Raw genomic sequence first — 14,608 nt, forward strand, 5'->3', positions numbered from 1 at the left:
CGGCTGGGGGGCAGGGCAAAGGCGGCTCTGAAGAGTTGTCTGTACTTACTGTTCCCACGTTCTCTCCTCTCAGTCTCTATTGGGATCACCTCACTCCAATTTGTGCCCACAATTTTCCACTGATACAGCTCTTGTCGAGTTAGAAGTTCATTTTAGCTTTGCCAATATTAATAATCAATTCTCAATCTTCATTTTAATGTTATCTCAGTAGCATTCATGATGGTTGGTCACTTCTTTAAGGAAGTATTTCTTTCACTTAGCTTCTATGACATTCATCACCTTGTTTTTCTTCTACCTCTTTGGCTTTTCTCTCTTAGTCTCTTTTTCTGAGTCCTCCCTTTCTACCAGATTTCTAAATGTTGAGGTATTTCAGCACTTTAAGTTCTCTTCCATCTATGGTAAATAAACTCACTGGTGATCTTACTATTCCCATTAATTTTAAGTACCATATATGAGTCACACATTAATATGCCATTTCTTGGCAAGAGTCTCCTCTTTAACTCCTTTTTTATAAATCTAATTGCCTTGTTGATATCTCCATTTGAAGATTTAATAAGGTTCTCAAAATGAACAGGTCCAAATCAAATCATTCATTTTACTCCTTTCAGTCTGTTTCTCCTTTAGTGTTCCCATCTCAAGAAATCGCACCCTGTTGTATTATCCTTGACTTCTTTCATATCCAGCTTCTCATATATGAGGATCAGGAAGTGCCTCTACCTTTGAAATATACCCAAATTTGACTACTACTTCTCATATCTACCATTATCCTCCTGGTCTTAGCCACTAGTTTTTTTCCTTGGATTATTATAGTAGCTTCTTAACTGGTCTTCCTGCTTCTGTTCTTTATTACCTGTAACATTTAACAGTTTTAAGTAGTCCTGCAGAAGCTAGGACAATCCTTGTAAAATAAATCATGTTAATGCCTCCTCAGAATCTTTTAATGACTTTTTTTCACACTTAAAAATATATTGCATTTTTTTCCTATGGTTCATCAAATTCTTAATAGAGCTATCCTTTGGCTTTTCTCTCTTTCTCTTTACCAGGTGTACTGGTAAATAATGCGGATTTTTTTCTATAGATGGAGTTACACATATGTTGAGATATATGCGATTTGATATGTATGCTGTTTCGTTGTATTGACCACAAGCTTCAAAACTTCATATGTCAAATTTTCTGAAGGTGTTAACATCATAGATATTTTTACACTCAAAAATGTCGAATTTTGTGCCCAAAAAAAGCATTTGCGGGAAGTTTTAATTCATTATTTTGAAGAAAAGTGCTGCTGAAAGTTATCGTATACTTCGGGAAGCTTATGGTGAACGTGCTCCATCTCAAGATACTTGAACGCTGGTTTAAACACTTTAAAAGTGATGATTTCCATGTGAAAGGCAAAGAATGTCCAGGCCAACTGAAAAAGTTTGAAGACCAACAATTACAAGCATTATTGGATGAAGATGCTTGTCATGCTCAAAAACAAGTTGCAGAAAGTTTAAAAGTTGCTCAGCAAACAATTTCCGATCATTTACAAGCAATGGGAAAGATTTTAAGCAAGGAAAATGGGTGTCACATCAATTGAACGAAAGACAAATGGAAAACTGAAAAGTTGTCAGTAAAATGTTGCTTCAACGGCATGAAAGAAAGTCTTTTTTGCATTGAACTGTGACTGGTGATGAAAAGTGGACTTATTTTGAGAATCCCAAATGCACAAAATCATGGGTTGATCCAGGTCAACCATCAACATCCACTGCAAAGCCAAATCGCTTTGGAAAAAAGACAAAACTCTGCGTTTGGTGGGATCAGGAAGGTGTGATGAACTAGTACATACTAATACTCATAAGATTTTATGCAATCTACGTACTTACTTGGTGGTAAACTAGCAAAATTAACAAATTTAAATTAGATGCTTTGTTAGAAATTGCCATCTCTGAAAAGCTTTAAATCTCAAGTACATTCTCAAATTAGTATAAAAAACTTTTTAATAGATGTTAGATACATATGATTCAAAACTCAGGTACAAAAAGTATGCTTTGAAAAGATTGTATTTTCTGTCTTCCAGTCACCCAATTCTTTTTCTCATAGAAAATCAGTAGAATATATTTTTAATGCATAATTACACATACACATAGATTTTTAAAAAATATAGTAGTGATACCATATTACAGAGTGGGTAAAGTCTGGTTTACAACATGAGTACATGAAACACAGTTATTCTTGTATTATTATTTATCAATTATTGTATTTTATATATGAACAACTATGAAAATCTACTTGTGCCTTAACTCTGTATATGTATATTCTTACTTTAAAATTTTTACTTATCCTTGGGAACTCATATAAAGCTGTGTGCCATGCCAGCACAGCCAAGGGTTCGGTGAGCCTGAAGAGGGTGTGGCGAAGGTTGTAGAAAAGATAGACAGAGAGAATAAGCTGGGTCTAGGTGCATCTTCCTGTGCCTGGCTGAGGCCCCAGAGAGAGATCCAGACAGCAAGCTGAGCCTTTATTGTATAGCCAGAGGTAAACAAGGTAGTGGTCACCACAGTTACAATGTTCTTGTGAGTTTCATTTGTTTTGGCAGCACTTGCTGCACCTCCCACAGCCCATTAGCTACCCACATAAGATATAGGGAGTGTCATAAGGTCAAGCCTAATTATGCTAAGAGGGCTGTGCCCTCTAAGCTGGGACTTGTTTGTGGCTTTGCCAACACGTCAGTCTGAGGCTTAACCCTATAGCCGCTTTCTACAAAGCTGCCTCATTCATTTTCTTTTTAATTATTTTTGCCTCATTATTTTTTAACAACGATATAATATTAAAAGCCCGTTGCACGAAGATTTGCGCAACAGGCCTTCCTTCCCTTGACTGCTGGCACTGGTTTTCCTCTGGCACCTGGGACCCAGGCCTTTGGTCCTGCCACAGTGAGGCTTGGCTTCTCCCCTCCAGCTGCAAAGAGGCTTGGTTTCTCCACTGCAGCCTCAGGGGAGAAGCCAAGCCTCTTCAGTCTTCGGTCTACACTCTGGCCAAAGCCTTCAGTCTTCGCTTTGTGCCTACATATGTAAATTAACCACCATCTTTTTTGGGTTAATTTGCATAGTCGCCCTGATTGTCTAGTGGGTATAGCGGAGGGACATAAATTTGCATGTTTCTCTTTTATTAGTGTAGATTCCATTGTAGGTATGTCGTAGGATTAATTTAGCCTCATTGATAAATGGATTGTTTTCAGTCTGTTGCTGCCAAAAATGTTGTATTTCATAGATCTCTTGTGAGAGTATATATGTAGGGTATATTTTTAGAAGTAGAATTGCTGGCTCAAGTGGTATGTGTATTTAAAGTATAATAAATATTGCTAGCTGCTCTTTATTTGGATTGTACCAGTTTATACATTCTTTCTGTTAAGGGCCAGATTAGAAATATTTTAGGCTTTGCAGTTCACATATAGTCTTGTCACAAACTTTGGCCTGTAACATAGCTGCCAGGTTGTTATCAAAACCTTTGTCATTACCAACCTCATGGTATATCTCATTGCATTATTTTTTTTTAAATAAATCTTTATTGTTCAGATGTTCAGAATATTACAGTTGTTCCTCTTTTTTCCCCCCATAGCTTCCCTCCACCCAGTTCCCACCCCACCCTCTGCCCTTAACCCCCCTCCCCCCTGTCCTCAACCATAGGTGTACGATTTTTGTCCAGTCCCATACCGCACCCCCCACACATTTCCCCCTGAGAATTGTCAGTCCACTCCCTTTCTATGCCCCTGATTCTATTATATTCACCAGTTTTCTCTGTTCATCAGATTTTTTATTCACTTGATCTTTAGATTCACTTGTTGATAGATATGTATTTGTTGTTCATAATTTGTTTCTTTACCTTTTCCTCCTTTTTCCTCTTCTTAAAGAGTACCTTTCAGCATTTCATATTATACTGGTTTGGTGGTGATGAACTCCTTTAGTTTTTTTTTTTTTTTTTTTTTTTATCAGTGAAGCTCTTTATGTGACCTTCAATTCTGAATGATAGCTTTGCTGGATAAAGTAATCTTGGTTGTAGGTTCTTGCTGTTCATCACTTTGAATATTTCTTGCCACTCCCTTCTGGCCTGAATAGTTTCTGTTGAGAAATCAGCTGACAGTCATATGGGTACTCCCTTGTAGGTAACTAACTGTTTTTCTCTTGCTGCTTTTAAGATTCTCTCTTTGTCTTTTGCTCTTGGCATTTTAATTATGATGTGTCTTGGTGTGGTCCTCTTTGGATTCCTTTTGTTTGGGGTTCTCTGCGCTTCCTGGACTTGTGAGTCTATTTCTTTCACTAGGTAGGGGAAGTTTTCTGTCTTTATTTCTTCAAGTAGGTTTTCAAGATCTTGCTCTCTCTCTTCTTCTGGCACCCCTATAATTCGCATGTTGGTACGCTTGAAGTTGTCCCAGAGGCTCCTTACACTATCTTCATATTTTTGGATTCTTTTTTATTTTTGCTTTTCTGGTTGGGTATTTTTTTTGCTTCTTCATATTTTAAATTTTTGACTTGATTCTTGGGATCCTCTTGTCTGCTGTTGGATCTCTGTATATTATTCTTTATTTCAGTCAGTGTATGCTTAATTTCTAGTTGGTCCTTTTTCATGTCCTCGAGGGTCTCACTAAATTTGTCGGCGGTTTCTAGAAAATTCTTGAAAAACCTTATAACCGTGGTTTTGAACTCTATATCCAGTAGTTTGCTTTCCTCCATTTCTGTCATTTGTGATCTGTTTCTTTGTCTTTGCATTTTGGCTGCTTCCCCGTGTTGATAGAGTGGCTTTGTGTGCTAGGTGTCCTATAGGGCCCAGTGGCTCAGCCTCCCTAATTACCTGAGGTGGACACTCTTGGTGCACCCCTTTGTGGGCTTTGTGCACAGTCTTGTTGTAGTTAAGCCTTGATTGCTGTTGGTATTCCTGGGAGGAATTGACCTCCAGGCCAATTGGCTGTGAGAATTAGCTGTGTCTACAGTGGGAGAACTTCTGTGCTGAAGACACCCTTATGGGGCAAGACTTGCTTCAGTGGGGCTTTGGTGCTCACTGAGTCTGCCCCCTGAGTGTGTCCTTTGTGGATCTGAGGAGTTGTAATCTGGATGGTCCCACTCTGACCACTGGGTACACTGGCTCTTGGATCTCTAAGGCAGTGCTAATTTAGCGTCTGCCTGAGGCTACACAGCAGAAGCTATGGAGAGATCTGCAGAGTCCCCTTCTTTGTTTGGGGTTTGGAGGTGCCCAGAGGAGGCTCAGCTGTGAAGCAGTGCAAGCTGCTGTGGGGCCTTGGGCCTTCTTTTGGAAGTTCTGGGTCTCTCTGACCCACCTGCAGTTTGTTAGGTAATTTTAGATCTCAAAGGGCCAGTCCATTCATATGCAAAAGTCTCTGTTTTTAGCTTGGTTGGGGCTGGGTCTCAGGGAATTAACAGGGCGGAGCAAATAGCTTTGGCTGATCCTCAGTCCTGCCCTAAGAGGCCCCACGTCTCGTCTCAGTGTCCTGCGGTAATCATTGCAAGCACCTCTGAAAGAAAGCTGCCCTTGAGTTCTGCCCAATGCCAGACAGTCCAGTTTCTCCCCGTATGAGTCTGGGTCCCCAGAGACTCGCCTGGAACTGGAGTTCAGAGCAGTCAGGAGCTTGAGTCTCCCTCCCAGTTGAAAAAGACACAGGCGTCCTCTGTTGCCAGCCCTTTCTGTGCGTGCGCCTCCGTACCTCTGCACTTTACTTCCGCACCTCCTTTGAGTCTCAGTGTGCTTTTCTCTTTCCTTCTAGTTGTAGAATTTCCACTCAGCCAGCCTTCCTGTGGTTCTGGATGATGTCCGTTTTGTCTTTTAGTTGTATTTTTGAAGTGGTTGTGGGAGGTAGCAATTTCAGGTGTTTACCTATGCCGTCATCTTGATTTCTCTCTCCCATTGCATTATTAATTTGCATTTCACTTATGAGCAAAGTTCAACCTTAGTGTTTCGTTTCCTTTGAAATATTTGTTTAAATCCTTTGCTTTTTTAAAAAAATTCCTTTTTATTGATTTCAAAGAAAAAGGGAGAGGGAGAGAGAGATAGAAACATTAATGATGAGTATCATTGATCAGCTGTCTCTTCCACTCCCCCTACTGAGGATTGAACCTGCAACCTGGGCATGTGCCTTAACTGGGAAATTAAACCCTGACCTCCTGGTTCATACATCAGTGCTCAACTACTGAGCCACACTGGCTGTCCCAAATCCTTTGCTTTTATGTATTTGGTTGTTGTATCTTTATTGAACTGTACGAGTCTTTATACAGTAGGGAAATGACCTTTTTCCATATAAAGGGCAGTGAAATAATTTTTTAATGAGTTTATCCTTAATCTTTTGGTTTAGTTTGTGTTTTCTTCTCTGGTCACATTTGATCTGTTACTATTTTATTAAATTTATTCTGGATTTTGTGTCATCATAAAGGCTTTCCTCCACTTTAAGACTTAAAAATAATTGTTCCATTATTTCCCAACCCTTTTAAGTTTTATGTCTAAACTTTAAATACAATATGGCAATTATTTTGGTATGAGTTAGGGATTCAGTTTTTTCCAGGTGGTTACCCTTTTCTCCCAGTATCATAGTTTGAATTTAAATGTAGAAAATTTGAAAGTTGATTGCAATGTTACTTTTTAGTATTTTCTTATTTGCTATGGAACTTAAATTGCTGACCATATGAAATACGTATCCTTTCCATTCATTAAACAGCTACTGTGCACATGCAATGTAGTCAGATATTAGGAATAAATTATTGTATAGAGAAGGCTCTAACCCTGACCTTTAGTTGCTTATAGTCTGGTAGATTTATCACACTATCTATACTAATGAAAGGGTAATATGCTAATTAGACCCGTCATCCTTCCGGACAAAGCCATGGTGGCAGCTCTGAGGTAGAGGTGGTTAGGGCGGATCAGGCTGGCAGGGGAGAACAGTTAGGGGCCTCTAGTAAGTATATATGTATGGTAACATCTTGCCTTTTTATTTATATTTTCTCCCTAACTTTCTGTTATTATGAGAATTTAAAAATAAATAGAACATGGAAAGAATAGTACCATGAATATCTGTAACACTGTGCATGCTGTTATCCCCCCCCCGCTTCTCTCTGTGACATACTGTGTGAAAATAAATTATACACATTCCTAAGATCTTAGCATCTGTTGTTTGCATTTATTATTTCTTAGTTAAGTAAAATTGTTAATTATTTCCTCTGTCTGTTTTTCTAGTTTTGTGAAGAGGGGGGTTATCACAGTCCTTATCATATAGTGGTTTTCTAATAAATACAGGTTGGGGTTAAAATTTGGTTTATAGTTGTGTGTAACCAAAACATGGTTGGTTATTCTTGTATTAGTTATTAATTATTGTATTTTCTGTATGAACAACTGTAAACATACTTTTGCTCCTCCCTGTATGTACTGAATGAATGAGTACTTTACTTTAGGCCGTGGGTTGCTATTAAATGATGTCAGGAGAAAGTATAATATGGAATGATTTATGGTTTAAAAAGAGAATTCCGTTGTCTTTATGGAGGAGGGCAACTTGATGGAAACTTTCATTTGGACTCTGTATCAGTTAGGACTTGATTATCAAAGAGGAATTTATTCTGGATCATACCCAGGGAATGATTTGAAGAACCAACCACACTGAAGGTTTCATCTGGTCTTCAAATAAAAGCAAGGCTGTTGTTTGTGTCTCTATTTTTAATGTTTGCTTCACTATATGTTTTTGTCAGTTCTCATGGACCAATTAAATGTGTTTCGGGGTTAGGATTTGTAAGAGTATGGTTGCTTCTTAGATACCTATGTGGATTGAGTTAGTACACTGTCAGCAGGAAGAGATATAGGATGTTGGAATGGTGCCAAGTGGAGGAAATGGATTTGGAGAATTAGTCCAGGGGAAGGGGAATTGGAGTGTGTCTCTTTTCTATCTTGAGCAAACGGCTGGTTTGGTGATACTGTTAATCAAATGAAAGAGATACTAGAAGAATATGCTTGGAATGGGAGCAGGATGAGTTTGGTTTTAGAGGTACTAAATTGGAGTCCTTAGAGAAGCTAGAATAATATAAATATCCGACTCTTGGGTCTAAGCTGAAGTGCTTAGGAAGTCTACTGCAAAGCCAAGGCTATGGTGGTGTAAAAAGTAGTCCAAGAGTGTAAAATGAGAAGATAACTGGAATCTTGGAGAAAAGCTGATATTGAGTGCATAGAGGAAGAGGTGTATAGACCAGTTTAAAAGGGAGGAAGAAATATAGAGTAAGAAAAACCAAAGGAATTTTATCCAGGAGGGATATGCCACATAAGGGGTACACCACATAAATCCTAATGGATTTGACCATTAGGAGATCATTGATGACCTTAATGAGAGCATTTCCAATGCAAAATTGGGAACCAGATTGCTTTCATCTAGGATTAAGGTGAAGTAGGAATAAACCACTGTAGACTTTTTCCTACAAGTTTGACTGTGAAATAAAGGTGAATGAAGGAGAAGAAATACAAAGCTGGAAATTTTTTGTTGTTTTATTTTGGAATAAGAGAGACGAGCATATAGTTTAAAACGGTAAACACTTTTAAAATTTATTTTAGCTTGGATACACTTCATTTTTATTATTATAAACATTAACTGCTGTGTTTATTAGAATTAGTGCAGAGAAATTGGGACTCTGAGACCAGAGACCTGGGTTCTAATATCAGGTCCCCAGAATAATCACTATACTAATTATAATTATCACTTTTATACTCTGTTAGTAGGTCCTTTATACACACTACCATTAATCCCCACCATAAATTAATTTCCAAGGTCAGTATTACATCTCTTTATAGATAGATAAACCTGAAAGTTTACTTTTCAAGATAATATAGATTTTCTGTGATCATGCTATGATTCCAACACAGGTATGTCTGATTCTGAAGTTGGTACATTTATCTAACTCACATTGCCTTTCTTCCTAACTAAAAATAGTTTTTCAAGATTAGGGCCCTGTTTCCTTATCTGTCAAACAGGGATAGTCATATCTGTCACTCCTGTCTTAAAGTGTTAATGGAATACTGTGATATTACCTGTATTTTATTTGGAAAGAAAAAATATTTGATTAAATACCAGACAGACCTTATAAATGTGGTCAACTTGAGCATTATCGTTTGTCTAAACAGTATTTTACTTTTTAAGGTGGTGGTATCATGGATACAGAAATGTCTGAAGATATAGACCACAACTTAACTCCTACCCTTGACAGCATGCCTTATGGAATGCCGAATCAAACAGGATCTGAAAATTCATTGCTGGATGAAGATGATTATTTTTTGAACTCTGGGGATCTTGCAGGAATTCCAGTCGTTGGTAGTGACAATGAGGATGAACAGGATTTTAGTTCAAAAGACAATCTTGTTTCTTCAGTTCATACTGATGATAGCTTGGAAGTAGAGAGAAGAGTCACACAGCATGAATCAGACCATGAAAATGAAATACAGATTCAAAATAAATTTAAAAAAGACTTTCCTAAACAGTTTGATCAGGTTTCTGTCTTTAAATCAATACGGAAAGATTTTAGTCTAGTAAGAGAAAACAGCAAAGACACATTTTCTGGAAAGGAGAAAAATAGAGACCTAACTTATGAACATGAAAAACAATTGGACAAATCCCATAAAGAGGTGGATTCAAGGTTGAAAAGCAGTTTTTTTGATAAAGCAGGTAATAATTGTTGGAATAGAGCCATAAGCCACAATCAGTAACAACATACTTATAATAATATAGCTTTTATTACTTCTGATGCTAAGTGAAGTATATGAACAGTTAAATTCATTGTAAGCTTGTCATTTTTTTTTATCCTTGTTCTTTGCAGAGTGACTGAATTTCTCCCCGTAACTTTTGGTAATGGTATAAATGGTTGAAAAATAGCTCTAAACCTCATTTCTCCCTCCCCTGGTTGCAATATTTTGATGAGAAGGCAAGATACTCGAATCACCTGTTCATTTTCTTTGGTTGAACATTGGAACCTGAAGTTGGATTTAACTTCTTTGTGCTGTAAGCACTAATTCAAACTGCTGTCCCACCAAATTAGGGAGGGTTTTTCTTTTTGATAACATTTCTATTTTATGTTTTAGAAGTTTCTTGAGGCTCTTCTTGAGCCTCTTTGCTCAGTATATCCTGTACTTTAACTCTAGTTCCATTCTTGAGTACATCATATATTTTCCTCATGCATCCTTTTTCTATTACTGTTCTATTTGCCTGCATGCCATTTTCTCTCTTTGTATATATGTTTGTAAAAGTACTTTTTATTCACAATGCCTACCTCATAAACCTCTACTACTCTCTAGTCACCACTAACCTTCCTGTATCAAGAATGAATTGTTTTCTTATCTATATTTTCATAGCATTTTGTTCATGCTTCATTATTTATAGTCCTTCTCACACAGTATTATAGTTTTGTATTTATTTTTGCCTTATATACTAGTGTAGGTGTTTATGGAGGGTCAGATTGTATCTTATTCATCTTTGTATTCTTGGTTATAGTGAAAATAGTAATGTTTCAAGAAATATTCAGAAAGAAAGGTATAATTTATCAACCTTAAATTTCTTCTGACAATGCTAGGAGAAATACGGTAGAAAGAACAAATCAGTATACATTTTCAGTATCCCCTGTAGTGATATTGAACATTATGAGGCTACTTATCCTCAAGTAACATAATGTCTGGTAGTAGAAGGGACAAGACAAGTATTAGAAGTGTCAGTGACCAGTTGAATAGCATAGATTTAATTTATTGTTAAAGAAAGTGGTGGAAGAGTTTGTCATAAGGCAGGCAGTACATGAAGATTTTCAAATTATTGAAACAGGGTTTTGGATATTTCTAGAGATAATTTTTAACTTATTGGCCAGAAAAGGTTTTATAGAGAAGAGGTGAATTTTGACCTGAGCTGAGTCTAGAAGACTGTATAAAGATTAGGATAGAGAAAGGGGACTTGGAATGATATAAGCAGAAATGGGGAATAACAAAAAAGTAATTTACAGAGCACAGCGAATAAAGTAACCACTATTTAGATTTGAGAAGGAAAAGTGTGAGATGAGGCTAAAAGTTAGATGGTGTGAGACTGTTTACTGTGAATGAAACTACCTTTTGGGTGTTCTTGGGGGACCCATCTCATGCTAATGAGCATCTTTGTTGGAAACGAGAGGTGATTATCAAATGATAGCTTTTTAGGTTACTTTTTATGTAAGATTTGTTATTCATATACATGTGTTTGTTTTTGTTTTGTTTTTCTTTCAATAGCTAATCAAGTTGAAGAAACATTACATACTCATTTACCACAAACCCCAGAAACAAACTTTAGGGTAAGTTTTCAGTGTGTATGTAGAATGCTGTAACTGTGGCAAGTGTCAAAGTTTTCTTTATGTTACTTTCTAAACTGTAACTATATGTAGTAGGTAGAGCGCTGATTTTTATTTTATTTTATTTGCTTTATTATTTTGGAAAGGACATCTTTGGAAATAAAGTCTTAGCTCTTAGATTATTTGTACTTGATATTTAGACATTTACTTTTAGGTGTAGGGATTCTAATGAATGTCCATAGAGTTCTTCATTTCCGATGAGTTTTTCTTTGGGTGTTGAACCTGAAGAGGAATAAATCTAAAACCTGAATATTTATTAATCCTTTATATTGTGTTTTAGGATTCCAGCTATCCATTTGCCAATAAAGAACCCATTGGTTCGGAACTGGGGAATTCCTTTGCATCAAATATTAGAATTAAAGAAGAACCTTTGGATGATGAGTATGACAAAGCAATGGCACCACAGCAGGGACTACTAGACAAAATTAAAGACGAACCTGACAATGCTCAAGTAAACATTTCACCTTTTTTTTTCCCTTCTTTTTGTTTTGCACATGAATTATTCATTTGAGAGCAGATGTTCTTGATTAAAAAGTGAAGTAGTTTGTTGACAGGGTGAGAGGAGACTCTTAATGAAAGTTGAGACAATTTGAATTATCTTGTGAGAATAATGCTAAGTAATCAACAGGAGTTTTATGAAATATTTCCTGACTAGTAATTAGGCTTTTTAATCCCGTTTGTTCCTAAATACCATTGTACTCTGATTTTTACAGTTTCAGTGCAGAATTAGGGAAAGTGTGAGCCTTCAAGGATTAGAGATTGATATAGAAGATAGGGCTGACGGTTTATGGTGGTTTATTAGTTTATGGTTTGATTGAACTTATATGAATAAGTCTTTGCAGTTACTGCTAGTGGAGTACAGGCTATGTATAGATTTAAATGTTTTTCAGGAGGGGGGTAATAGACAGGCTATCTTTGGAAGGATTAATTGATTGAAGAACCAGGTCATTGGATCAGTGGATAGAAGGTAAAGAAGGGTAATAGGGGATACTAAATTTGAGAACTGTGAATAATAAAGGTAGGGATAGAGCTCTGCTATTTCAGTTTATCTCTGGAGGTAAAAGTCATAAGAGCTCTCCTATAAGCCAGCGAAGTTATTCATGCAGTTAATGACATTGCAGTGGTTAGGATGAAAGAAAGAAGTTATACCAGGCACCGTAATCATACTGGAATATGGGAAGGAGAACAAGGGATGAATACACAATAGTAGCAATTATTTGAGGGTTGTCTATGGTTTATACAGATCACATTAATTCAGAGGCTGAGAAAGCAAAGATAGTATGAATTAGCTCTTTCTCTGAAATGACAGTTAATCTGGAGGAAAGCTTGCTTTTCCAAATCTTCCTGTTACCCTTGAGAATGTGAGACTTCTATGTAAGAGATTTTTTCATTCAGGTGTCTTTGAGCAGGGTTTCTCAACCTCAGCACTGTGACATTTTGGGCCAGATAATTCTTTGTTGTGAGGGGCTGTCCTGTGCATTGTAGGATATTCAGCAGTATTTTTGGCCTACTAGATGGCTATAACAATGCTGCCCCCTGCCCAAGTGTTTCCAGATGTTACCAAATGTCTTCTGGGGGAAAAAATTGTCTATTGTTGAGAACCACTCTTTTAGAGTAAGGAGATAGAAGAATAGATAATTTATAGATAATAGGTGATCGGTACGGTCATATTGTTGCTCAGTTAAGCAAGAATTTCATGGTGTGTAGTGGAAGGTAGCTATATAGTGATGATAAAGCTATAAGAGTTGGATGGGTATGAGTGTAGTGGCTACAAAGAAGATGGTAGAGAAGGAACATGAAAATATTTGAATAGAAGGTAGATTGTGAAAGCACCCTATCTAATAAAAGAGAAACATGGTAATTGGCGTACGACCGCTACCCTTCCCATTGGCTAATCAGGGCGATATGCAAATTAACTGCCAGCCAAGATGGCGGCCAGCAGCCAGGCAGCTTAAACTGAACATGAGGTTTGCTTGCTTCAGTGACGGAGGACTGCAAAGTTCCCCGCCTGCCTTGCCGGCCTCTGAGCTTGCAGTTTAAAAAACATTGTAACAAATATAGAAGTTAAACAAAACCCCAGAAACCAGCTTTCAGAGAGCTGGGATCTCAGAGCTGGAGTTGATACAGAGTTTCGATTATAGAACCGAAACAAACCAGATACCTGTTTTCAGCAGCTGAGGCCTCAGAGCTGGAGCCAAGCCTCAGAGCTAAAGCTGGCCCAGAATAAAAAAGAAAAAGGAAAAAAAGGAGCAGTTGGGAGCTTCAGTCCCAGCCTGAAAACAGCCCTCAGCCCCTCACCCAGACTGGCCAGGCACCCCAGTGGGGACCCCCACCCTGAAGGGTGTGTGACCAGCTGCAAACAGCCATCATCCCCTCATCCAGGCTGTCCAGGCACCCCAGTGGGGACCCCCACCCTGATCCAGGACACCCTTCAGGGCAAACCAGCTGGCCCCCACCCATGCACCAGGCCTCTATTCTATATAGTAAAAGGGTAATATGCCTCCCGACACCGGGATCAGCGTGACAGGGGGCAGCGCCCAAACCCCCTGATCGCCCTGCTGCTCTGTGTGTGACGGGGCGGGGCCACAACCTCCCTATCGGTCCTTCTCTGTTCGTGACAGGAGAAGGCGCCCCAACCCCCTGATCGGCCCTGCTCTGTGCCTGATAGGGGGGAGCTCCCCAACCACCTTATCACCCTGCGGCTCTGTGTGTAACAGGGTGCAGTGCCCCAACACCCCCCCCCCACGGGCCCTGCTCTGTGTGTGACGGGGTAGAGCCATAACCTCCCCATCGGCCCTGCCCTGAGTGTGACAGTGGCGGCACCCCAACCCCAGATCGGCCCTGCTCTGTGGGTGATAGAGGATGGTGCCCCAACCCCCTGATCCGCCCTGCTCTGTGTGTGACGGGGTGGTGCGCCAACTCCCATATCGGCCCTACTCTGTGAGTGATGGGGGAGCTCCTCATCCCCCTGATGGGCCCTGCTCTGTGCGTGACAGGTGGGAGCTCCCCAACCCCCTGATCGGCCCTGCTCTGTGCGTGACAGGGGGGAGCTCCCCAACCCCCTGATCGGCCCTGCTCTGTGCGTGACAGGGGGCAGCGCCCCAACCCCCTGATTGGCCCTGCTCTGTGTGTGACGGGGTGGCGCCACAACCTCCCCATTGACCCTGCCTTGAGTGTGACAGGGGGCGGTGCCCCAGCCCCCCAATCGGCCCTATCCTGAGCGTGACTGAGGGTGG

General features: G+C 39.2%; 1 protein-coding gene across 16 annotated transcripts in view; it reads left to right on the top strand.

Moving 5' to 3' along the window:
• Nucleotides 1–14,608, top strand: part of ZMYM4 (zinc finger MYM-type containing 4) — a 124,422-nt gene that overhangs the window by 47,798 nt on the left and 62,016 nt on the right. For 14 of the 16 annotated variants that reach the window (XR_004973848.1, XR_004973847.1, XR_004973849.1 and 11 more), the window contains 3 exons: nt 9,155–9,676; nt 11,254–11,315; nt 11,653–11,823. Coding sequence is in view for 12 of the 16 variants with exons in the window: in XM_036347696.1 (XP_036203589.1) it covers nt 9,155–9,676; nt 11,254–11,315; nt 11,653–11,823 (755 nt within the window). In the remaining 4 variants the exon portion in view is untranslated. Of the gene's footprint in view, nt 1–9,154; nt 9,677–9,791; nt 10,010–11,253; nt 11,316–11,652; nt 11,824–14,608 lie in introns of those variants that run through there. The other 2 variants (XM_036347705.1, XM_036347706.1) reach the window with 2 other exon arrangements.

Source organism: Myotis myotis, unplaced genomic scaffold (assembly GCF_014108235.1).
Source record: "Myotis myotis isolate mMyoMyo1 unplaced genomic scaffold, mMyoMyo1.p scaffold_m19_p_2, whole genome shotgun sequence".
Classification (NCBI taxonomy): Eukaryota; Metazoa; Chordata; class Mammalia; order Chiroptera; family Vespertilionidae; genus Myotis; species Myotis myotis.